Source organism: Eleutherodactylus coqui, chromosome 1 (genome assembly GCF_035609145.1).
Source record: "Eleutherodactylus coqui strain aEleCoq1 chromosome 1, aEleCoq1.hap1, whole genome shotgun sequence".
Taxonomy (NCBI): domain Eukaryota; kingdom Metazoa; phylum Chordata; class Amphibia; order Anura; family Eleutherodactylidae; genus Eleutherodactylus; species Eleutherodactylus coqui.
Window position 1 is genome coordinate 41,023,193 of NC_089837.1, and position 26,920 is coordinate 41,050,112.

At 48.2% G+C, this 26,920-nt stretch overlaps 2 protein-coding genes across 2 annotated transcripts in view; both read right to left on the reverse strand.

Moving 5' to 3' along the window:
• LOC136608043 (oocyte zinc finger protein XlCOF7.1-like) overlaps window positions 1-20,527 on the reverse strand; it is a 63,075-nt gene extending 42,548 nt beyond the window's left edge. Inside the window, exon 1 of the mRNA XM_066589081.1 lies at window positions 20,458-20,527. The gene's annotated coding sequence lies outside the window, so the exon portion shown is untranslated. The remainder of the gene's footprint in view (window positions 1-20,457) is intronic.
• On the reverse strand, window positions 4,287-17,983 carry LOC136608339 (oocyte zinc finger protein XlCOF8.4-like). The gene is made up of 3 exons (XM_066589102.1): window positions 17,735-17,983; window positions 17,528-17,651; window positions 4,287-5,806 (listed from the first exon to the last, which is right to left on the reverse strand). The coding sequence occupies exons 1-3, from the start codon at window positions 17,957-17,959 to the stop codon at window positions 5,091-5,093; spliced, it is 1,065 nt and encodes a 354-aa protein (XP_066445199.1). The 5' UTR covers window positions 17,960-17,983; the 3' UTR covers window positions 4,287-5,090.
• Window positions 20,528-26,920: the final 6,393 nt, after the last annotated feature.

Sequence of the window (26,920 nt, forward strand, 5' to 3'; positions counted from 1 at the left end):
TCACTCCTTTCTTGCAAAAATACTGGACGACGTGCATCAACTCGGTCCTTAGAGAGATCATATGTGTTGACCAGTCTGGCTTCATGCCTTGCAAAATTAAAGACAAGAATCTGACATATTAGCACACTAACCATGGGAGGTGCACCTTGGTGTTTATAGATCAGGCAAAAGCCTTCGACTCAATAGAGTGGAAATACTTGTGGGCAGTGATGCAACGGTTTGGATTTGGGCCAACGTTTAGTAAATGGGTAAAATCCTGTATGACTCTCCGATGGTCAATATTAAAACCAATGTCCATGATTCAGCTCAGTTCCCTCTCGGTAGAGGCACACGACAGGGCTGCCCTCTGTCTCCGGCCTTGTTTGCCCTTGCTATAGAGCCCCTTGCATTCCAGGTCTTGACATCATCGCAATTATGAAGAGCACATAGCACTGTATGCGGATAACACCCTTATCTTTCTCCAGGATCCGGAGCCTTCTCTTGACTCCACACTTACCATTTTTGATGCATTTGGCTTACACTCTGGCATTAGGTTTAATTGGGACAAAACCCACCGTGTTGCAGTGGACTCGGCGGCGGCCGAGCTTCCCCTGCCCGCCCCACTGGGCAGCTCAGATAACTTATCTGGGTATAAGGGTGTCAGTGGAGGTCTCTGCCTTTTAGGACCTTAATCTAGCCTCCCTTCTGGATTAAGCGTCAGGAATGGAAACACGCTGGGCTTCTCTTCCATTTACCCTAGTAGGCAGAATTAATTTGATAAAAATGAAACTGCTGCCGAAACTGGAGACCCTGTGCCTCCTGATGAGTTGGGGAGCATAGGAGTAGCGTTAGGGGTTGCTGGGGTCACTGGGGGCCCCGAGGCTGCCCTCCGCCATACCCACATGCACATTCAGTGCATTAATGGCTGGCCGTTATGTGTGCAGCATGATTCCAATCAGACTGCAGGCAGAATGGCCAGCCCGAGTGTAGCCTGGCAGAGCAGGGGGGGAGGAGGAGGAGGGAGGAAGTCACATGGGCCTGCAGGGCACAGTGATCATGTGCTGCCCCCTGCTGAACGTGGAGCTGCAGTGTCTGCCTCTTCTGCTGCTGTGAGATGGAGAAGTCTTCCGGCCTGGGTTAAGTGTATATATGTGTGTATCTATCTAATCTATCTCTGGCATAAGTTATACATCTCCCTGGATTTACTGTATTCACACTTTACACACAATTAAAAAAATGCATCAAAACCACATGCAGTTTTTACTTGTGTCTGCAGCTCCTTAATACCGTACGCGGTCTTTAAATACTGCATGTAGGTTTTTTATGTGTTTTTCTTTATAAAGTACAACAAAAACATGACCCCCCTAAGGCCGCTCTCACACGTGTTCAGAAAACGCAGCTTGTAATCATGGCATTTTTACCAGAATTTCAAGCAGCGTTTTCGAACACAGGTTACAGCGTTTGACAGCAATTTTTAATGCACCCCATCATTGTGATGGGTGATGAGATGTGTTAAAAACCACGAAAACGCGAAAATAGAAAAGACAGCTCTCGAAAATCACAGCGTTAGGGACACCGTGTTCCAGCGTAGATTTGAGTAAGCTCATTAAAATCTCTGGGAGTGTTGTACCGTGGTTAGTACGGCGCTCTGGACACCGCGCTAATAGCGGTAAAAAGCGGTGTGTGTGAGAGTGGCCTGCGGGGCTACGAACAAATTTTCATGTGCAGGAAATGCGTCAGGTTTGGAAAGATTATGCCAAGGGGCAGATCATGTTTGCAGCACGATCTAGATATGGGTACGGGGGAGTGTGGGGTAGAGGCCCAAGGGAGGGGGGCCCGAGCTGAACTTTTGCACCCGGGCCCCTGAGCCCTTAGATACGCCCCTGTTGGGGAGGTTTAGCCTTACCCTACTTCTACTACTATCTGGCCAGTCAATTGGTGTATGCTGGGTGGTGGTTGTGTTTGTGAGACAAGCCGGTGGTTGGCCTGAGGCGCAGGGTGGTGCGCCCTGACCAGAGTCTGAGAGGTTTGCTGATGCACAGCCCTTCCTCTTCTTTTGTCCCCCTATCAGTTCCAATGCTGGCCACACTCAATGTGTGGCACAGGGCCTTGCAGCTGATCCCTATAGAGAAAATCATGTGTTCCCCACATCCTTCCTTGTGGAATAATCCATACCTGCTGCAAATGCAATGCTTCACAAAATCTGCATTCTGGAAATTTTGCGGGGTGAATGTCCTATCTGACAGTCAGTGAGGGCATCATCTGCACTTCCCTACAACTGCAGATAAATCATAACCTGCCTGAACATTCTTACTTTAGATACTACCAGCTAAGACATATAATCAGGGCCCAGTTTTAGGGCCTTTTCATACCACTGTCCCTCACTCAGTTGGAGGACCTAGTGCAGATATGTAGCCTTGTGCAGCCACTGTCTAGCTACTATGACCAGTTAATACAGCATCTTGCCCCAGAGAGAGAGAAGGCCACCCAAAAGTGAGTCAAGGATATTCCTGATCTGCTATTGGGGGAAGATGGAGACATACTAGCAGGTTCTAGCCTTCTGATTAGCACTCGAAACAGACTTATTCAGGTCAAGTTCATGCACCGTATATACTACATTCCCTCTAGACTGCACGTTATGGGTTTACCTCTCCTCGCGATTTGCCCACAAAGCTTAATCACTGATGAGACCATTATGCATATGTTCTGAGAATGTGGGGTCTTGCGAGACTACTGGAGGGACGTTCTCATATTTATGGAATCTCACCTGGGGGTGCGAGGATCATGCGTTCTTGGGCTTGTTGGAGACCTACCAGTGACTGCGGCAAGCCACACCTTATATAAATGACTTTATGTCAAAAAAGTAATATTGTTAAATTGGAAATACCCTGGGAGGCCAACCAGGAACACACAGATCCAGGTGGTAAACTGCAACCGTAACAGAGATTTCTGTCTGGGAATTATGAGGAGTGAATACCCGCTTGATCTACCACCCAAGCTTAATTTTTTCTTTTTAAGTTGATTTTGAAGAGTCGCACTGTGTTGTGGAGGGGAGTATGGGGCAGGCTGATTTAGTATTGCTATAGTCTTCCTTTTTCAATTATTCTTGGATTTCAGATCGGGGAGGCCTTTTCTATGGATCTCCCCATTATTAATAATGGATAAAGTGAGAATAAAAATGCATAGTCAAGTGTTATAATCTATGAGGAAGGTACGCACATATACAAATCATTATCATTCTTCTGTTTTCATGTTCTATGTTGCACCAGTATGATGTGCACTTTTTGTGCCTGCTGTTTTTGTTTATCTATTTTGGCTAAATAAAAAGTACCTATGAGAGGACAGCCTTTATTAAGAGGAGGCTTTATCCGGTTGTATTGACTATGGTGCTGACTTCTACGGTAACCCTTCTGTCGGAACCAGGTGCTCGATCTTGAGCTGACTCGCCCAAGGTGAATACACCAGGGCTCAGATGCTTCGCCTCTCAGTTACAGGCTCCCTTTGGACTCCAGATGGAAGAAGGGATCCTGCACTTCCTTCCTCACAGCTGCTCACCCGCTTCGGGATCTCTCTACCATCTATTCCTCGCTCAGTCTCCACTCCCCGTCTTCTCCTCACCGCTGCTCTCACTAACTCTTCTCAAGTGCGTCTGCTCTGTACTCCATCCATTAACTAAGTACGCACTTCCTGTGCAGAACTTCAACCTCGCTCTCTCCTCTGATCATGGACCACCTCTCAGTGTCACCCCACTGTCTCTCAGCCAATCTGGGAGGCCGCCTCCTCCTCATGAAGACTGACCAATGAGAGTTAGAACTCCTGGCAGCCAATGGGAAAGAGGCTGGTTGCCAGGTAGATTAGAACTAACCTCTTTAGTGGGCAGATTAAACTGTAGTTAACCATTTCAAGCCCATGATAAATGTTTGAATAGCTTTTAATATAGCGATAGCGCTGTGTAGGACCCCTCTGGCTCATTATATATTAGTGGAGGTTTAGAAAACAAACAGCCCCCAGCGTGACCTTATTGGTTAGAAATAGTGCCTTACAGTCAGGGGTGATAATAAGACTTTCTTTATTGATACCAGCAAGGTAATGTATTCTGATACAACATGTCTCTGCAGATAATAGTACATCTACTGCTTACATCACAATATAGAAGGCTACAAAAAGAAGAGGCATGATGGGAAAAGAAAAAAACAGGGCATGAAAAACAGAGAATATTTCAAGCGATCTTCCAATCCAGAGTCCAAAAGGATGTAGAATACCTGCCGATCTCCTTACTATCTCTGCTGGTTCAGGGTCCCGATTTTAGTCATCCAAGATAGCTACCATGTTTCCCCCAAAATAATACACTGCCGTATGCGGTATTAAAATCTGGGTTTAAGTTCACATGTAGAGATGGGCGAGTATACTCGCTAAGGCACATTACTTGAGCGAGTAGTGCCTTAGCCGAGTATCTCCCCGCTCGTCTCTAAAGATTTGGGGGCCGGCGTGGGTGACAGGCGAGTTGCGTTGGGGAGCGTCCGGGGGGGGGGGGGGGGGGGGGGTGAGAGAGATATATTTTTTTAATACATATCGATAAATGAACAAGGCCTCGCGGTTCCCAACAAGAATCGTGTAGTCTAAACAGCCTGCATGAGCGCCAACAAGTGGGTGATGACATCACCAACCCATTCGCTCGGGCACACGAGAATCGTGCATTTCTCGTTTTGTCTAAAATGAGCTTTATACCTACAATACATCATGGATCCAGATAGCAGTTGACCCCAGGGTAACTATAAACTCTTACTAACTGTTCAATGTCTGTGAATAACCTGAAGCATTCGATTTTTTTTCTTTAGTGTTTAGTCCACCTAAAATAGGAATATCAACTTTTTTCTATGAAATCTCTCATATAAGTTTTCAAAATTTAATTTCCTTTAAAACAAATTTCACATAAAAACGTCTCCTCCACTTTGTGACATCCATGATTAGTCCCTTGTTTGGCATTAATAGTAAACATTTCCTATGTTCTACACATTAAAATGAAATCACTTTTGTGTGATTTCCCTGATCTGTAACAAGATTTGTTTTTCGTGTAAAACATTTCCCGCATTCTCAATATGAAAGGTCTTCTACCCTGTGTGAATTCTCTGATGTATAAGAAGACGTTTTCTTTCCATAAAACATTTGCCACAATCAGAACATGTAAATGCCTTCTCTACTGTGTGAATTCTCTGATGTATACGAAGGCGTTTTCTTTCCATAAAACATTTGCCACAATTAGAACATGTAAACTGCTGCTCTACTGTGTGAATTTTCTCATGTCTAACAAGATCGGATTTCATCTTGAAACATTTCCCACATTCTGAACATGAAAATGGCTTCTCCCCTGTGTGAATTCTCTGATGTGTAAGAAGATTACTTTTATTTGCAAAACCCTTCCCACATTCTGAACATGAATATGGCTTCTCTCCAGTGTGAATTCTCGCATGTAAAACTAGATTTCTTTTTCTTGAAAAACATTTCCCACATTCTGAACATGAATATGGCTTCTCTTCTGTTCCAGTTCTTTTGTGTGTCAAAAGACCTGAGCTTTTTGTAAACAGTTTTCCACATTGAAGACTGTTATCCCCGGTGTGACCTGTACTTGTAGTAAAATTCTGGGATCGATCAGGAGAAGGTTCCTCGTGATAAGGGGGATTATATGATAGATCTGTACTGTTACATACTGGCTGAACATTAACGGTAATGAGGTTTTCTCCTGGAAAGTGCTGCACAATATCTTCATCTTCTGCTGTATAATTTAGCGATGACATGAAGTTTCCATCAAAGTCCTCAATGGGATTTTCTGTTAGGATTAAATTTTGAGTCAGTTTTTTTTTCAGCTGCAAAAAGTAGCCAAATATATAAAATTCTTACTAGGAAGGAAAAAGACCTGCAGTTTTTAATACAGTATTTTAAGTCAAAACCAGGAGTAGATCCAGGAAGACGATGTATAAATCCTCCTTTTATCTTCGTTCTATATTTCCCCATTCCCTTTGAATCATTAAAATTTATTTTTTTTTTAAACTATAAAAATTGCCCCCAAAACTGCATGTGTGTTTCCAGTCTTATAGGGCTTTGACCAACACCATTAAATGCATCAATGACAACAAACATAATTAAGGTCCGATCCGTGAGCGGAGCTGAAACTTTAACTTTATTTGACTTTTTTAAGAGTCAAAAATGTGTTTTTATTAGAGACATTGTACATAACATGTAATTAAAGAAACAAGAGCGTCAAATTTGTATAGCTGTTGTAAAGGGGACTATTGACCATATACAAAAAAATTAAAAAAAAAAAATCAGTGGAGATGATTGACTATACCTCAAACAGCAAGATTTATACAGTCTTTGCAACATATTTTATTAAAACTTAACTGTCTTTATCCGTGCTTGCCGAGCGACTTAAAATAAAGAACCAACCTTACTTTGAACAAAAGGTTTGTGAGCCAATTTTAGCTTACAGGTGAAATATCTCCCAAGGGAATCTCTGTAGAGGGTCGAGGATGGAAAGATGACAGGAGCGGGGTTAAGGGGAAAAAAAAAAAAGAAGAGTAGGGAGATGAGGAAAAAGAAGTGAAGAGGATTAGGTAGAGAAATAGCGCCTCAGAATGTTACCCTCAGTGTGGCCCCTAGCGGTCAATTAAGCCGCTGGTCAAACCCAGTGGATTTACAGAACGTCATCTAAACCTCCCATGTGGTATAATAAGCCAACCATCTATCCTCATCCCTGACTCTCAACTCCTCCTTATCCCTAATTCTGTCTAAAGCCACCGCCCGGTTCAGGCGTGTCAGGAGTACCTGGGTCTTCCTGAGCCAAGGGACCACAGCTTTTATGGCTAGAAGGAAGAATTTAAGAATATCCCTGGTAGAACCCAGCAGGATCTATAATAAAACAATTTCAGGGGTGGGTAGCAGTGAACTCAGTCACAGGATATTGTATAGGGCTGATATCGCTGACCATAAGCCAGAAATCCTAAGACAGGACCACCAAATGTGCGCATACGTGCCCGTCCTACTCAAGCACCTCCAACATGCGTCCGTGGATCAAAGATATATCTTAGCCAGACGAGTCACCTTGTAACCAGCTTATAATTCAGGCCGTGGTGTCTACATGCCAGAGACATCTTGTGTTTTGGTTTAAAGCTTTAGCCCAATCCTCGTCTGTCAGGGACCGGTTTAGCTCTTTATCCCAAGATTTACAAAATGCCCACTCCAAGTTCCGAGCCCCCCCCCAGCCACCAAGATACCATAGACTGTGGAGATCCCCCCTTTCGATTCTGAGGGGGGTTGCACAAAACTCTTCAAAAGGCATGTTTGGGGTGCGCAAATCTAAGATTGGACCCCGAGCTCATATGAAATGGCATAACTGTAGGTATTAGAACAACGCACCAATCACAAGTCCTCCTTCTCAATGGTTTAATTCGATCTTCCTGAAAAGATCTCGCACTCTAGAAATGTGAGTTCCTAATCTATCAAGGCACGGTATTCCCATTTCTCCTAAAAGAAAGTCTGGATTCCCAACCAAGGAAGTCCACAGGCCGGAAACAGTTATCAGGCCGCCTCTATGCATGAAGCTGTCCCATATCCTTAGAAGAGAGTTCAGAAAGGGTGAGACCTTAATGCCTCACCTATCCAGGCCTCTCCTAAGCCAGAAGAGACCCTGTGCCAAATATGGGGCAGAATTCTCCTCTACTTCGACCCATAATTTGGAGGGCCCCCTGTGCATGAGGTTCAGAACAGTCTTGCACACTGTGGATCTGTAGTAGAGGAGCATATCTGGTAAACCGATTCCCCCTGTCTCCTTCTTCTGGGTAAGGAGTTTATAGCTCAGGTGGGATCTAGCCCCTCCCCATACAAAACTGTGTTACTGCTCTCCAAAGTTTAATAAAGTAATTATGTGTGATCTGTATAGGCAACGTCTGGAAAAGAAGTGCAAAGTCTAGCATCCTGGCAAGAAAAAAAATGAAAATACAGAATAGGAAGAATTGGGTAATTGTGAAAAAGACTTGGGTATACTAATAGATCATAGACTGAACATGAGTTAACAATGTGATGCAGCAGTCAAAAAGGCAAACACGATTCTGGGACGTATTAAGAGAAAAAAAAAAAAAAGTCTAGATCATGTGAGGTAATTATCCCCCCCTACTTTTCCTTAGTCAGAACTCATCTGGAATACTGTGTTCAGTTCTGGGCACCCCACTTTAAAAAAAAGACATAGTCAAACTGGAGCAAGTTCAGAGAAGAGTTACCAAGACGGTGAGCGGTCTGCAAATCATGTGCTATGAGGAACGTTTAAAGGATCTTGGAATGTTTAGCTTGCAAAAAAAAAACTTGAGAGGAGACTTAATAGCTGTCTACAAATATCTGAAGGACTGTCAGAGTGCAGAGGGAACAGGGAAAGACTAGAAGCAATGGGATGAAACTGAAAGGGAGGAGACACAAATTAGATATTAGAACTAGAGATGAGCGAACGTACTCGTCCGAGCTTGATATTCGTGCGAATATTAGAGTGTTCGGGATGCTCGTTACTCGTAACGAGTACCACACGGTGTTCCGGTAACTTTCAGTTTCCTCTCTGAGACGTTAGCGCGCTTTTCTGGCCAATTGAAAGACAGGGAAGGCATTACAACTTCCCCCTGTGACGTTCAAGCCCTATACCACCCCCCTGCTGTGAGTGGCTGGGGAGATCTGATGTCACCCGAGTATAAAAATCGGCCCCTCCCGCGGCTCGGCTCAGATGCCTTGTGAGTTAGCTGAGGGAAAGTGGTATCGTGCTGGAGCTGCTGTAGGGAGAGCATTAGGAGTTAGTGTAGGCTTCAAGAACCCCAACGGTCCTTCTCAGGGCCACATCTAATAGTGTGCAGTACTGTGTTAGCACTGTATTTTTTATTTTTTTTTCAAAATTGGATCTGCAGAGCATTGCGCCCTGCAATAGGGACAGAAGTGGTGGTTAGGCAGGGAGAGTGATAGCAGTGAGTGTAGGCTTCAAGAACCCCAACGGTCCTTTCTAAAATCAAAAATCAAATCATGGTATTTGTATAGCGCCAACTTATTCCGCAGCGCTTTCAGGTAATTGTTACTTATTACCCCCCACCAAGCTGGGTTCTCATTTTACCGACCTCGGAAGGATGGAAGGCTGAGTCAACCTTGAGCCGGCTACCTGATTCATGTGGGAATTGAACTTGCAACCTCCAGGTCGTAGGCGAGAGCTTACACTCTGCACCACACGAGGCTCATAGGGCCACATCTATCCGTGTGCAGTACTGTCCAGGCTGCTGTTAGCAGTGTTGCATATTTTTTTTTTCTTCTCAAAACCGGCTGTGCAGACCATTGCACCCGGCATTAATACTACAGGGATAGAATTGTGTAGGCAGGGCCAGAAGACATACATTACTCATTGAATAGACGCAGTGTGGCTTTTCCTTTGAAAAACAAGGGAAAAAATTCTATTTCGCCTGCCTCTGACAGTCCTCAGGGCTCTGGGTACGTGTGTGCTGCGTGCAGAACGTTAAAAAAAATCAGACGCAGCCAGCTACGTTTTACTGCAGGCTTGCGCCAATTTTTTTCCTGCATGGGAAATCCCTGATCTGCTGTAGCGAATAACTTTGCATCACTGCAGTTCTGTGACACATTTGCAGGGCCACAACACAGTTATTAAACTTAGTAGTATTCATTGAATACACGCAGTGTGGCTTGTCCTTTGAAAAACAAGGGAAAAAAATTCTATTTTGGCTGCAGGCTTGCGCCAATTTTTTTCCTGCCTGGGAAATCAAATCACTGGTAATACACCATGCTGAGGGGTAGGGGTAGGCCTATAGGACGTGGACGAGGACGCGGAGGCCCAAGTCGGGGTGTGGGCACAGGCCGAGCCAGTGCGGTGGCCAGGGGTAGAGGCAGGGCCAGACCGAATAATCCACCAACTGTTTCCCAAAGCGCCCCCTCGCGCCATGCCACCCTGCAGAGGTCAAGGTGCTCTACGGTGTGGCAGTTTTTCACAGAGACGCCTGACGACCGACGAACAGTGGTGTGCAACCTTTGTCACGCCAAGATCAGCTGGGGAGGCACCACCAACAGCATGCGCAGGCATATGATGGCCAAGCACCCCACAAAGGTGGGACGATGCCCATTCACCGCCTCCGGTTTGCACCACTGCCTCTCCCCCTGTGCCCCAACCTGCCACTGAGATCCAACCCCCCTCTGAGAACACAGGCACTACCGTCTCCTGGCCTGCACCCACACCCTCACCTCCGCTGTCCTCGGCCCCATCCAGCAATGTCTCTCAGCGTAGCGTCCAGACGTCGCTAGCGCCACAGTTTGAGCGCAAGCGCAAGTACGACGCCACGCATCCGCACGCTCAAGCGTTAAACGTGCACATTGCAAAATTGATCAGCCTAGAGATGCTGCCGTATAGGCTTGTGGAAACGGAGGCTTTCAAAAGCATGATGGCGGCGGCGGCCCCGCGCTACTCGGTTCCCAGTCGCCACTACTTTTCCCGATGTGCCGTCCCAGGCCTGCACGACCACGTCTCCCGCAACATTGTACGCGCCCTCACCAACGCGGTTACTGCCAAGGTCCACTTAACAACAGACACGTGGACAAGCACAGGCGGGCAGGGCCACTATATCTCCCTGACGGCACATTGGGTGAATTTAGTGGAGGCTGGGACAGAGTCAGAGCCTGGGACCGCTCACGTCCTACCCACCCCCCGAATTGCGTGCCCCAGCTCGGTGGTGGTATCTGCGGGGGTGTATGCTTCCTCCACTAAACCACCCTCCTCCTCCTCCTACGCAACCTCTGTCTCGCAATCAAGATGTGTCAGCAGCAGCACGTCGCCAGCAGTCGGTGTCACGCGGCGTGGCAGCACAGCGGTGGGCAAGCGTCAGCAGGCCGTGCTGAAACTACTCAGCTTAGGAGAGAAGAGGCACACGGCCCACGAACTGCTGCAGGGTCTGACAGAGCAGACCGACCGCTGGCTTGCGCCGCTGAGCCTCCAACCAGGCATGGTCGTGTGTGACAACGGCCGTAAGCTGGTGGCGGCTCTGCAGCTCGGCAGCCTCACGCACGTGCCATGCCTGGCCCATGTCTTTAATTTGGTGGTTCAGCGCTTTCTGAAAAGCTACCCCCACTTGTCATACCTGCTCGGAAAGGTGCGCCGGATCTGCGCACATTTCCGCAAATCACACACGCACGCTGCCACGCTGCGGACCCTGCAACATCGGTTTAATCTGCCAGTGCACCGACTGCTGTGCGACGTGCCCACACAGTGGAACTCTACGCTCCACATGTTGGCCAGACTCTATGAGCAGCGTAGAGCTATAGTGAAATACCAACTCCAACTTGCGCGGCGCAGTGGGAGTCAGCCTCCTCAATTATTTACAGAAGAGTGGGCCTGGTTGGCAGCCATCTGCCAGGTCCTTGGAAAATTTGAGGAGTCTACCCAGGTGGTGAGCGGCGATGCTGCAATCATTAGCGTCACCATTCCTCTGCTATGCATCTTGAGAAGTTCCCTGCAAAGCATAAAGGCAGATGCTTTGCGCTTGGAAACAGAGCCGGGGGAAGACAGTATGTCGCTGGATAGTCAGAGCACCCTCCTGTCTATATCTCAGCGCGTTCAGGAGGAGGAGGAGGAGCATGCGGAGGATGAGGAGGAGGGGGAAGAGACAGCTTGGCCCACTGCTGACGGTACCCATGCTGCTTGCCTGTCATCCTTTCAGCGTGTATGGCCTGAGGAGGAGGAAGAGGAGGAGGAGGAGGAGGATCCTGAAAGTGATCTTCCTAGTGAGGACAGCCATGTGTTGCGTACAGGTACCCTGGCACACATGGCTGACTTCATGTTAGGATGCCTTTCTCGTGACCCTCGCATTACACGCATTCTGGCCACTACGGATTACTGGGTGTACACACTGCTCGATCCACGGTATAAGGAGAGCCTTTCCACTCTCATTCCCGAAGAGGAAAGGGGTTCCAGAATTATGCTATACCACAGGGCGCTGGTGGACAAACTGATGGTAAACTTCCCATCCGACAGCGCTAGTGGCAGAAGGCGCAGTTCCGAGGGCCAGGTAGCAGGGGAGGCGCAGAGATCAGGCAGCATGTACAGCGCAGGCAGGGGAACATTCTCCAAGGCCTTTGCCAGCTTTATGGCTCCCCAGCAAGACTGTGTCACCGCTCCCCAGTCGAGGCTGAGTCGGCGGGAGCACTGTAAAAGGATGGTGAGGGAGTACGTAGCCGATCGCACGACCGTCCTCGGTGACGCCTCTGCCCCCTACAACTACTGGGTGTCGAAGCTGGACACGTGGCCTGAACTCGCGCTGTATGCCCTGGAGGTGCTTTCTTGTCCTGCGGCTAGCGTCTTGTCAGAGAGTGTGTTTAGTGTGGCTGGGGGAATCATCACGGATAAGCGTACCCGCCTGTCAACCGACAGTGCCGACAGGCTAACACTCATCAAGATGAACAAAGCCTGGATTTCCCCAGACTTCTCTTCTCAACCAGCGGACAGCAGCGATACTTAAGCAATACGTAGGCTGCACCCGCGGATGGAAGCATCGTTCTCTCTCACCATCCAAAACGGGGACATTTCTGCTTCATCAATCTGTGTATAATATTCCTCCTCCTCCTCCTCCTGTAACCTCACGTAATCACGCTGAACTGGCAATTTTTCTTAGGGCCATAAGGCTCACTCATATAATTTTTCTAAACAATTTTTATACGTTTCAATGTTCTTAAAAGCGTTGAAACTTTAACTTGAACCAATTTTTCGTTAAACTGGGCTGCCTCCAGGCCTAGTTACCACTTAAGCCACATTAACCAAAGCGATTAATGGGTTTCACCTGCCCTCTTGGTTGGCCATGGCCAATTTTTTGGATGTACATTAGTACTGTTGATACAGCAATTTTTGTGGGCCCTCGCCTACAGTGTAATCAAATGAATTTTTAGCCCACCTGCATTACAGCTGACGTTACATCCGCTGTGTTGGGCAATGCAATGGGATATATTTATGTACCGCCGGTGGCTTCCTGGCACCCACCCATGCTGTGGGTCCACAGGGAATTATAAATGCATCTGTTTCCACATCTAAAGAACCCCAGTCAGACTGGGGCATGCAGTGTGGGCCGAAGCCCACCTGCATTAAGCACGACATTACTACCTCAGCTGTGTTGGGCAATGCAATGGTATATTTTTATGTACCGCCGGTGGGTTCCAGGGAGCCACCCATGCTGTCGGTCCACAGGGACTTCACAATAGGGAGTTGTACCTGCCTGTGTCTATGAATTAAAAAACGCGGTCTGACTGGGGCATGCAGACACCTTGACAGAATGAATAGTGTGTGGCACATAGGTTCCCCATTGCTATGCCCACGTGTGCAGCTCCTGATGGCGGTGGCACAGGATTATATTTCTCATTGCTTCTGTACAGCATTGTGGGCTATCGCCCCGCCCCTTTTAAAGAGGGTCGCTGCCTAGCCGTGCCAACCCTCTGCAGTGTGTGCCTGCTTTTCCTCTGGCAGACGCACTTATAAATAGATATGAGTGTGGCGTGGCATGAGGGCAGCTGAAGGCTGGGCAGGGACAGTTTGGTGTGCGCTGTGGACACTGGGTCGTGGAGGGGGGGGGGTGGTTGGTCAGCATGTAACCCAGGAGAAGTGGCAGTGGAGTGTCATGCAGGCAGTGATTGTGCTTTGTTGGAGGTAGTGTGGTGCTTAGCTAAGGTATGCATTGCTAATGAGGGCTTTTCAGAAGTAAAAGTTGTTGGGGGGGGGGGCCCACTCTTGCCGGTATTGTGGCTTAATAGTGGGACCTGTGAACTTGAGATGCAGCCCAACATGTAGCCCCTCGCCTGCCCTATCCGTTGCTGTGTCGTTCCCATCACTTTCTTGAATTGCCCAGATTTTCACACATGAAAACCTTAGCGAGCATCGGCGAAATACAAAAATGCTCGGGTTGCCCATTGACTTCAATGGGGTTCGTTACTCGAAACGAACCCTCGAGCATCGCGAAAATTTCGTCCCGAGTAACGAGCACCCGAGCATTTTGGTGCTCGCTCATCTCTAATTAGAACAAAACTTTCTGATCGTGAGGGTGATCAATGAGTGAAACAGGTTACTACGGGAGGTGTTGAGTTCTCCTTCAATGGAAGTGTTCAAACAAAGGCTGGACAAATATCGGTCTGGGATGATTTAGTGAATCCTCCACTGAGCAGGTGGTTGGACCAGATCACCCTGGAGGTCCCTTCCAACTCTACCATTCTATGATTCTATGATACACAGAAGTTTTGGGAGGGAGTTCATCTTGATAGTGTTAATTCTACCGAACCATGAAAGTATTAATGGACACGACTTTTCCAAGTCTTTCATTTAAGAGAAATATATAGGTTCGTAATTTAAGTCGTATAGCTGATCAAGGTCGGATGATATTTCAACCCCAAGGAATAGAGGCTTGAATTGTGTTATTTCCGTGGGTGGGAGTGTAATATTTAGAATTTTGAATTTATGCAAATTAATTTTAAAATGCTGACCCAGCTATAATTATTGAATTATAAGATGGAGGGTAGAGCCTGTCTAGGAATTGTGAGATCGTCAGTGAACAAGGCCACCTTGTGTTCGGTTTGTGCTGCTCTGTAACCCTGCACGTCTGGGTTCGCCCTGATTATGTTGGCGAGTGACTCCATGATTAACACCTATAGGTCGGAGATGGTGGGCATCCCTGTTGTGTTCCATTCCTAATGTTAATTGGGTGTGAGAGCTTTCCATTTACTCGAACTTGGGATGTGGAATTATCGTATAAGGCCATCTAATTTCTCAATCTGTCACCTAAGCCTATCCTCCTCAGGGTGGCCTCCAGAAATATCCAGCTGACTCGGTCAAATGCCTTCTTGGCGTCAACCGATAAGAAGCATAGAGGGCTTTTTGCTTCACTTGCTCTATCTACCAAGGAGAGGGTCCTAATGGTGTTGTACCTGGCCTCTCGATCAATGACAAAACCCATCTGACCTCAGTGTACGAGTCTAGGAATAGGAGGTCCAATGCGTGTGGCTATGGTTCTGGCAAAGATTTTTGTATCCACATTTAATAAGAGATAGGCCTATAGTTCTTACAAGAAAAGGTGTCCCTCCTAGGTTTCAGGATAACTGTGATGATAGCTTGTAATGCGTGGCGAGGAAAGGGAAAAATTCGTGGAAACAGCGTTACAGGCCCTGCAGAGTATTGGTGTTATGTGATTCCCAAAGGATCTAAAAAAATCTGAGGGTAAAGCCATCAGGGCCGTGACTTTTGCATCTCTTCCAAGACCTCTTGTTCCAGGAGATCATGTTCGAAGGCCTCAGAGCCCTCTGTAGGGATAGGCTCTGGGGAAAAGTCGAGCAGGTACAATTTTACTGTGACAGTAGTACTGCCTGGGACTACAGCTGTTGGGTTAGAGATATTGTAAAGCTCTCCATAGTACTTGCTGAAGTATTCAAGGATATCGTCTGTTGTGTGTACCTTCCCTTTGTCTGGTGAATTTAATGCAAATTCGTAAGATTAGCTCTCGCGTGGGTCCAGGGCTTTTGCCAACCAGCTACTACACTTATTGCCATATTCGTAAAACCCTCCCTTAATTCTATCCCTCTTGCACAGGTGGGCCTGATCCAAAACTGCCAGGATCTGTTGCCGAAGGGACGTGATCTCCACATTTAAGAGGAAAGAGGCACTGGACTTATAGGCCTGTTCTGCTTTATCTAATTGAGCAGCCAGGTCTTCCAGTTTGCCCATCATATCCATTTTGAGTCTCCCCCATGGGATATAAATATACCCCGCAAAACACACTTAAGAGCTTCCCACTTCATGGGTGAGGACGTTGTATTGGTACGGTGGGTTTCAATGAAGGCCTTGATGGTCTTACGGACCGCTTCGAGGCAGCAAGCATCTCCCAAGGGGTTGTCATTAAGTCTCCATGTGTTTAACTTATCCTTCAAGTTATGTCTCAATAGAGCGTACTGCGTGGTCCCACCAATGAAAATTGCCCATCGACCTTCAGGGGGACATGTCTAGAAGACCGTGTGAGATAAATATGCAGTCCAACCTCCCGTAGCGAATATGAGCTGCGGAGTGATGGCTGTAGTCCTTGACCCCCTGATGAAGCATCCTCCAGAGGTCCACGAGTCTCATCTCGAGGCCATCAGGGAGGCACCGGACTTACCCAAGAGGATGTCCGGACCGGGATCCAGTGCAAGGTTAAAGTTGCCTCCAAGAACTCTCTCATAAAATCTGTGATTAACCCCTTAACAACACAGGGTGTACATTTACATGGCTGTGCGGGGTTTATATAGAGTGAGATTGCGAACTGATCCTGCCCCTAAAAGGCTATGCAAGCTGTCTGTGATAGCAGACACCCGCCTGCAACAGCTGTGATCAGCACAAAACACTGATCATGACTGTTAACTTTTTAAATGCTGCCTTCAATTCTGACAGCGGCATTTAAAATACCCTGATCATTGTTCAGGGGTCCCAAATGGCTCCCTGCAACAAGATTATGGCATGCCGTTTGGTTGACAAAGAACCCAAAAGTCTTCTGAAGGGTGAGGCAATGGGGTCATGCCAAAAATTGCTTAAAACTGTGTGGGCAGGTGCATTGTCATGATGGAAGAACCAGTCCTCTGTTTTCCCACACAGTATAACACCCTTGCCTCACCCTTCGTATTCATCCAATTTTTTTTTTTTTTGGCATGAGTACTTTGAGTGGTGGAAAAGCTCCACGTTGTTCTTATGAGCAAGCCATGACAAAATAGGTGAAAAACTGAACAACTTGTTGAGAAATAATAATTAAATAACTGGAGCCCAATGCATCCTTCCCCAGCATTGTTGGCTGGCCTACCTCCTCAAGGGTTCTGCAGACATTCACCTAGCAACAGAAGCCCGTAATAGTAACACCCTGCCCACCAGAAGGAGATTCCTGTTTCCTCATAATTCATTAACAGATTCAAGATGCTTTTGATTCCCGGCGGCTGCCGGTTCGCACACAGAATCTGTTCTTCTGCACTAGAAGCTGCATTCAGCTTCCCTTCACAGCATTTCAGTGCCCGCTCTCAGCCGAGACCCAGCGCACCGAGTCTCAGTGCTTCGAGTGTGATACAGATACAGTCTTTACATTACAAAAATACCAATTTTACACTCTAAGTTATGGGTGTGTATGTGTACTTACGTAATTATGAAGCCCCATAGGAGCTTCATTTAGGGAAAGACAAATGTCGTCATGTTATGCTCCAACATAGAAAGGAAAACAGAAACAAGATCCGAAGTACAAAACTCATTCCACCAGCTGACAGCAGGGATGTAATAAACAATACATTGGCACAAAACCCAAGTGCCAACAAGCAATACAAAAGAGCCTAAATTGGCGAGATCCTAAATTAAATGTCATACTGCTCACATGGAAATGCATTGTATAAGATGGTATCAGGGCCTCAAGACAGTATAGGGCAACAAGACGCTGAAAAAAGTAAGTATAAATAATGGAAAATATACTGTATCATGTATGTTTCTTCTTACCCTGTGATCTCAGAGGCTGGTGGTTCTCCATCATGATGTCCTTGTACAGATGCTCATGGTCATCTAAATACTCCCACTCCTCCATGGGGAAATAGACAGCGACATCCTGACACCTTATAGCAACCTGACAACACAATGATACCGTCATTACCCAGACTCCTCTAGTGCGGTTACTGTATAATTTCCCAGCATTCCCAGCAGTGTCACCTCTCCAGCCAGCAGCTCAGTGATCTTGTTGGTGAGTTCTAGGATCTTCTGCTCATGTATCGGTAAGTGAGGAGGAGCCTCTGTGATGGGGCACTGGCTCCTGCTCCATCCTCCTGACTCATGGAGATGGCTGTTGGGAGTCGTACCATCACCCGATGTCTTCTTCACTATTGTGTAATCCTGTGTATGGAGAGACACATGTAGAGGACTGAACCCAGTATTCATCCCTCAGTAGAAAGCGAGAGATTGTAATCCTGCTGTATAGAGGTCTGATGAGACCACATCTGGAATACTGTGTTCAGTTCTGGAGACGTCACCTACAAAATAGAACAAGTCCGAAGATGGACTATGAAAATTATGGAAGATATAAAACTGATCGAGGAAGACTTAGGCCTCATATCCACGGGGAAAATCAGGCCCGCTACGGATTCTCCATGGAGAATCCGTAGCGGGTCCCTCCTGCCCCGCGGACATGAGGGCTGAAAATAAGAATAAACTTACCCGCAGGGGTCCGTGCGTGTCTTCTCTTCTTCGCGGAAGGATCTTCTTTCTTCGGCCGGCGGATGTGCTCGGCACGTGGGCAGTGTGCCGGACGCATGCGCCGGGCCGAAGAAAGAAGATCTGGCTGGGAAGAAGGGAAGATCTGCCCGGTCCGCTGCAGGTAAGTTTATTCTTATTTTAGGTCTCCCGCGGATCCGGACTGCTTCCATAGGCCTCAATAGAAGTCTGCGGGAGCCGTTCCCGCGGGAGACCCGCACCTAAATGGAGCATGTCCATTTTTTTTCATGCTCCATATTTTTTTTATTCACTTTTATTGACCATCCGCGGGTATTTATCTACCCGCAGGTGGTCAATGCATCCCTATGGGGTACGGATCCGCGTGCGGGTGAAGAGTTAAAATCCGCTGCGGATTTTAATTCTTCTTTTCCCCGTGGACATGAGGCCTTAAGGCTTATTTAAAGAGCTCACTATAGCCCTGTGTTTTTGCTCCCCTCGAGGACGCTGCAAGGCGAATCATATCGGGGTGGCTATAGATTACATTTTAATGGGGTTTTGGTGGTGCCGATTTAGTAATTTTCACATAGGATTTTGAAAGTTGGCCATCCAGGCCTATGTTTTAGTGTGTATATGCACAGTTACACACAATGCTAATTGATGACTGCTGGTCACATCCTCGTCGCCACCATTTGCCCCTTTATTTTAAATGTCATTGGATGTTGTCTATCTTTTTTGAACCTTAAAATTATATTATATTTTGGGGGATATTACCTGTGGGTATTTTTGCCTTTGCCAAATAGAATAGGGGTTTATAGTGTTTTACAGCAGGGTTAGCCCACATTGAGTGGGGTCGCTCTTGTCAGGGTGATCGCTCCACAGATAGGCAGGGAGATCACAGGGCCTTTTATAGTAACAATGTGCTATCAGAACATCGCCTCTAATTTAGGCCGATTATACATGAAAAACCATCTATTTATTTGGTACCGCGAACATCAGAGCTTGAATCAACAAGCTGTGATCACTGCAGAAAGATCTACTATATAAACCCCGACCCTGTATATTGGGGTTAATGTTATTAAATATTAACAGTATATTATATAATTAGGGAGTATATGTCATGAGCTTCATCGCTGATCGTTTATGCTGCATCGCTCAGTTTAAACAGCTGCCGTGCAGTAGTGAATGGAGAGCGGCGGGGGAGCGAGAGGAGAGAAATCTCCTGCACTGCTGGCCCCCTGCTGGCCGCTCCGTGAACCAGCCTGTTCTGCTAGCTCCTGTGTAAAAGACCTTTAGTCTGATTTGGTAAATAATACAATAAAGATCATAGAAATATAGAATGGCTTACCTCCCCGGTCAGCAGGTAGATGATCTCCAAGGTGAGGCTTAATATTCTTTTGGTAACTTCATTCCCGTCCTTGCTCATCCTTGGTGGCTTATTCAGGAGAAGGACCAAATTGGATCGCCTGGAAAGGTCTAGTACTGCACCTTATAATAAAAAAAAAATAAAAAAAAGAGGCTCTTAGTCCTACAGGAAACCTCATCATGTGTGACATACAGGCCCTCACTTATTGATCACTGAGCGAAACAGGTTCTGAGGTTCTTCACTATATGGATTCTAGGGCCAATGACAGGGCGACACCTGGGCCAATGACAGGGCGACGCCCGGGCGGATGACAGGCCGCCCCGGCCGCAAGGGCGACGCCCGGGCCGATGACAGGCCGCCCCGGCCGCAAGGGCGACGCCCGGGCCGATGACAGGCCGCCCCGGCCGCAAGGGCGACGCCCCGGCCGATGACAGGCCGCCCCGGCCGCAAGGGCGACGCCCCGGCCGATGACAGGCCGCCCCGGCCGCAAGGGCGACGCCCCGGCCGATGACAGGCCGCCCCGGCCGATGACAGGCCGCCCCGGCCGATGACAGGCTGCTCCGGCCATAAGAGCGACCCTTGGGACAATGTGGGATTGTTGGTGGGGATTTCCAACAACTAGGAGATACAACAAAACGTTACAATGCAACAAACCCCCCTCTGCGCCGCGTCCTGCGGACAATCCGCCCGTGTGAGCGCTCTCATATACATTCCCCCCTCCACTGGAGGATAACCTCCCCCGCCCCCCTGTGTGAGCGCTCTCATATACATTCCTCCCTCCACTGGAGGATAACCTCCCCCGCACCATGTAACCACATGGATCGTGTCTGACCTCCCTACAAGACCCTCCGCCGCCTCTTACCTCTATACAAGTCTCTGAAGAATGCTGGCTGATAACAGAGAGAACAGCAGTGACCACAACCTGCTCTGTATCTGCTATACTGCAATAGGACTTGTGATGATGTCACAGTCATGTGATCAGTAGGGGCGGAGCTCAGCAGTGAGGAGAAGTGGTGGCTGAAGTACCTGTGATGATGTCATCATCAGGTGATCAGTATATAAGGGTGGAGCTCAGCAGTGAGGAGTATAAATAGACGTAAGGCGGAGAGATGGGAGCAGTCAGTGATAGTCGGCTGATCATTCTCCGCCATAAATACATATTAGTGACCTTTCACACGGGACGTAATTACACCGCAGGACGCCGCCAAATCCCCGGCTGCGCAATTCCACACCAAATTTCCCGCTCTGAAGGGTTTTGATGCGGATTGCAGGCAGGTTTTCAGCCACTTTCCGTTTGGCATCAGTATCTGCCGGTCGCCGGCGGCTTGTGGCGCGGCCTATTCCGTCCATGTGAGCGGCCGGAGAGGAAATCCCGGGTTATGTTGGGGATTCCAAGCAGATTCTGTCCCTATTAGTGGAAATCCCACGGATGGCGCCCCATTGGTGGATTGTGATGTCACGTTACACATCCGCGCCCCATTGGTGGATTGTGATGTCATGTTACACATCTGCGCCCCATTGGTGGATTGTGATGTCCCGTTACACATCCGCGCCCCATTGGTGGATTGTGATGTCACGTTACACATCCGCGCCCCATTGGTGGATTGTGATGTCCCGTTACACATCCGCGCCCCATTGGTGGATTGTGATGTCCCGTTACACATCCGCGCCCCATTGGTGGATTGTGATGTCACGTTACACATCCGCGCCCCATTGGTGGATTGTGATATCACGCTACACATCCGCGCCCCATTGGTGGATTGTGATGTCACGTTACACATCCGCGCCCCATTGGTGGATTGTGATGTCACGTTACACATCCGCGCCCCATTGGTGGATTGTGATGTCACGTTACACATCCACACCCCATTGGTGGATTGTGATGTCCCGTTACACATCCGCACCCCATTGGTGGATTGTGATGTCCCGTTACACATCCGCCCCCCATTGGTGGATTGTGATGTCACGTTACACATCCGCGCCCCATTGGTGGATTGTGATGTCACGTTACACATCCGCGCCCCATTCGTGGATTGTGATGTCACGTTACACATCCGCGCCCCATTGGTGGATTGTGATGTCCCGTTACACCTCAGCGCCCCATTGGTGGATTGTGATGTCACGTTACACATCCGCGCCCCATTGGTGGATTGTGATGTCCCGTTACACATCCACGCCCCATTGGTGGATTGTGATGTCACGTTACACATCCGCACCCCATTGGTGGATTGTGATGTCATGTTACACATCCGCGCCCCATTGGTGGATTGTGATGTCACGTTACACATCCGCGCCCCATTGGTGGATTGTGATGTCCCGTTACACATCCGCGCCCCATTGGTGGATTGTGATGTCACACATCCGCGCCCCATTGGTGGATTGTGATGTCACACATCCGCGCCCCATTGGTGGATTGTGATGTCACACATCCGCGCCCCATGATGCAGCATTCCAGGTGCTCGCTGGGTTCCTGGGGAGATTTGGGGCAGTTTGTGATTATTGCAGCGGAATATTTACCCCCCAGAAGTGGTTTGTATGTAATTGTAAAAAATAGTTATTCAGAATGGGGTCCGGAAGCCCCCGGAAGCTGCCGGCCGTCGCACACGGGGGATGGTTATTGCGCACACTGCCATAAGCCCAGTCATTAGTATGGGGCCGCTCACGGCTGAGGTTTGTGTCTCGCAGCATGTTGTATCTTGGCGTGTATTACATGTACATACAACCAGGATGACGCTGGGGATTGGCGGCACGCAGCGGGTACACGGCCTTACATACCAGCTGCCGGCCCACACGCCAGAGACACGCAGACGGTTGTGTGAGCCGGTAAGTCTTACTGCTATTGTGGGTAACATGAAGGGTTAATAAGAGACGCCATCCTGGAGGACCTCAAGGAAAACAGCCGGATAACTCCGTATCAGCCGGTTTATGGGAGATCGCTGCTGTCACACCAACCTGATCAGCTTCTACCAGGAGGGAAGTTCTAGACTGGACCGCGGGATCTTGTGGGGTACCACAGGGGGCAGTATAGGAGGAGTCACCATTACTAGTGGGGCACCACGGGGGGCAGTATTGGATAGGTCACCGTTACTAGTGGGGGACCACAGGGGGCAGTATTGCAGAGGTCACCGTTACTAGTGGGGTACCAGAGGGGTGAATATTGGGCGATATTCCCTTTAATACATTTATTAACGCGCCGCCGTGACACCAGTTTAGCCATCACCAGTGTTTCCCAAATAGCAGTGTCTGCAGTGGAGTAAATGGCTAATGATGACTTGTGATGGGTCTTGTCGTGACGCCAGTGTACAGCACAGGAGTTGGTAGTAAGGTAACCAAGATGGAAACACTTCACTAATTTTCACCCAATGGATTATTTAACAGTTTCTCCTTTTTACAAGATGCGACATAAAGGTTTTCTTCGCAGTCACACAGCGGTCACACAGATTGCTTAAACAACTGCAGGGAGGGCATTACGATTATGCCTTAGCAGTTATGCATTAATTATTAAACTACCTGTGAATTCCCCCTGTGGTACATTATAAGTCCGAGCCTGCAGATATCCCTACTGTATCCCTCCTACTAAACAAGCTAAGCTAGTTAACAAGCAGCAGTTTGCCCGGCCCAGTACTGCAATGGACTCCCACTCTAATGAACCCTGCTGCCCACAAGGCACATCCTCAGAGGGGAACGCACCAGTTTCACCTCCTGTACCCGGCCCAACCATCACTGACGTACTTAAGGCAATCACGGAGTCCCGCTCTGCCCTCACAGATAAATTTGATGCCCTATCGTTGGACTTCAAACTGAGGGCGGACGTTCAAACGCTGCAGGAACACACGGCCGAGATTCAGACCCGAGTATCTAACCTGGAGGACATCACTACACCGCTCTCGGACTGGGTGCAGACACCTAGCTCCAGCTTTGCAGCGCAGCAGAAGATGAAAGATGACATGGAGAATTGGCTGCATCGCTGTAACCTCAAATTTATTGGACTGCCAGAAGGAGCAGAGGGCCAAAATCCACGCATTTACCTGGAATCGCTTCTCAAGCAGACATACAGCTCAGACTCTCCGTCACCTCTATTCTGTGATGAAAGGGCTCGCCATATTCCATCTAGAGCCCCACCGCCTGGAGGCCCTCCGCCTACTTTCATCACCAAACTTCTCAACTACAGACAGAGAGAAAATCCTAGAACTCAATACCATGAAGGATCCGCTGAGGGTGCAAGGGCAAACAGTCCATAGTTCCCGGGCTTTTCTCTGGAGGTGCAGTAGAGACGACAAAAGTTTACGGAAACAAAGAAAATACTGCCTCTAAACGGCGTGTCTATGTCATGTTGTATCCTGCTAGGCTAAAGGTGATCAAGAACAATGGCTCTTACTTTTTTGAGAGTCCGTGAGAGGTCTTAAATTGGCTCGAGCAACACTGAGTCCAGTCTTTGAGATACTAAAACTTGATGTTGCTGACGCGTTAATCCACTTATGTTGTAACTACTGAAGAAAGTTTACCACCTTCATCCCTGCCGCCCTCCCCACCATTTTTCCCCCCTCCTCCTTGGTCGACTGCTGATGATGATGCCTTCGATATGTGATGTGGGCTGATAATGCTGCTCTCTTTTCAAAAATTTCCTGGTGACGTAGCGAGCTTGCTTTTTGTCGTCTTCCCCTAGTGGACCCTCCCCTTGAGGCCAAGGGCCCTGGGGGCTTCCTTTTGGGGAAACAAACTGTATAGCGGTGGTTCGTGCTATAACCAGGCATATACAAGATATGGTGGGACAGCCCCCACTTACATGATTTTGTAGGAGGATTCTAGGACTACTTTTGTTCTCTCTGTCTTAAGTTTTCCCTGTTAGTTCATTGAGGGTAGGCCTCAAGCCCCTTACAAAGTGGCGAGTTATGGAATCTTAACATGTTGTTAAGGCTGAATTCAGACGACCGTATATCGGCCGGGTTTTCACGCCCAGCTGATATATGTCGTCTCTCTCTGCAGGGGGGGAGCCTGGAAGAGCCAGGAGCAGTGCTCTGAGCTCCTGCCCCCTCTCTGCCTTCTCTCCGCCCCTCTGCACTATTTGCAATGAGGAGAGGCGGGACAGGGGTGGGGCTAATTCTCAGAACTTAGCCCCGCAATGCCTTCTTTCATTGCAAATAGTGCAGAGGGGTGGAGAGGAGGCAGAGAGGGGGCGGGAGCTCAGTTCCTGCTCCTGGCTCTTCCATCCTCCCCCCTGCAGATGAGGACACTGTATATCGGCTCGGCGTGAAAACCGAGCCGATATACGTTCGTGTGAATCCAGCCTGAGGTTGTACATTTGAGACCTGTGGTTCTACAGCTTTCCTTGTGTACACCTTCACAGGTAGAGGTTAATAGAGCTAGTTGGGTGTGGTATTCTCCACAAGCCATTCCCCCTCATCTGCAGCAGATAAATACCAGCAAACTCTTGGGAGAGATTGCTGGTCATTTTAGTGTCTTATGTATCACTGTTTATCCCACTCAGAGCTGGTGGTTGCATGCTTGTCTGAAATGTCTCCTCCCCTGAAGATGGTCTGGGCACCCGCTGTCCCTCCCTTCTTTGCGTTCTAGGGTGCATGCATTGTGTAGTGTGTGGTACGGTGACCACACGGGTGCAGGTGGCCCGCAGCTTTCTCCCTATCTCTGGGCAGGTGCGGCCCCCAGACATCTGATGTTCTATGTGTGTGTCAGATGTCAGCACATTGGCTGATTCTCTATTCCCCTGGAGTGAGGACACTTGGACTGGCTATGATTACCAGTGGTTTGCATGAGAGCTCTGGGTGGGGTCCGTGTTGTATGCACTACCTGTTGTATGTTGGTGTGAACAGTGACTTATGTTGTAGGTCTGTGCTGGTGGCCAGACATGTGGTGTGAGCAATCCTGTTCTATGTGGTTTGTGTTACACTATCTGTTGGTGTGAACAGCGACATATGTTAGGTCTGTTCAGATGGCCAGACGTGCTGTCCTGTTCGGTGTACAATGTGTGTGTGAACATTGTTGTGGCCTGTGTGTTTAGTGCATCTCTCCAGCTCCCTGATCAGGGATAGCCAAGTCCTAGTAGAAGACAGTGGGGCCGACCTTATCAGGATGATGACCCCGCTTTTAGGCAGGGGTTCCCCACTTTCCCTGGTTAGTAAGGGACAGGGGTCTTTCCATCTTAAGGCCCATTTATACAGGACGAGTGTCGGGCAAACACACAGTGTTTGTGCCTAGGGTAGAGGCACACTTGGCCTTGTTTGCCCTTGCTATTGAGCTCCTTACGCAACTATAAAAAAAAGCACGCAGCGTTGTATGCGGATAACATCCCTTTTCTTTCTTCAGGACCGGAGTCTTCTTATGACTCCGCACTCACCATTTTTGATGCATTTGGCCTGCACTCTGGCATTAGGGTTAATGCAAGAGTGTAGGCAAAATGCCTGACAGAACACATCTTGTCGCATTGGACTCGGCGGTGGTCGAGCTTCCCCTACCCAATGAGCTGGACAGTTCAAATAAGTTATCTGGGTATACGTATCAGTGGAGCTCTTTGCCTTTTAGGACTTTAATCTAGCCCCCCCCCTTCTGCACTGGGAGGAGGCAATGGCAACACGGTGGGCCTCTCTCCTGCTTACCCTAGTACGCAGAATTAATTTGATAAAAATGAAACTGCTGCTGAAAATTCTGTATGTCCCACATGATTCCCCTGCCCTGGTTCCAAATAGGTTTTTTTTCTACGCTTCCCCAGGATTAAATTGGAGACCCTGTGCCTCCCAAAGAGTTGGGGAAGATTTGCCTTACCCCACTTTGGTTGGAGGGCCTAGTGCAGATATGCAAGCTTGTGCAGCCGCGGTCTGCCTCTTTGGGCTTGTTGGAGACCTACCGGTGGCTGGTAAACAAAAAACAGGGCATAAAAAACATACAAAGAAAATTTAAAGCGATCTTCCAGTGCCGGGACCAAAAGTATGTATAATACCTGCTGCTGTTCTCTGCCAATGTCCCTACTACCCGCTGGTTCGGGGTCCTGTTTTCAGTCATTCAAGATGGCAGCCGAAATTTTCTAACTACCTACTGCACAATGTGCATTGGTCTCAGATTGGCCAGCACTGATCACATGAGCATTGCTGGCCAGGCAGAGCGCAGATATAGTGCATTGGTAGTTCAACTCTACCAATCCAGTGTGGCAGATTACGTAGTCTGAAGATTCGGGGTCATTTATAAAAGTTTTAATCTAGCTTTCTGGTTAGAAATGTATAGTATAAAAATAAAAACTTATCCTGCGCCTTAGCTGGAGACGAATCTTTTTTTATTTTAAAAGATAAAATAAACAACGCGTTTCGACACTG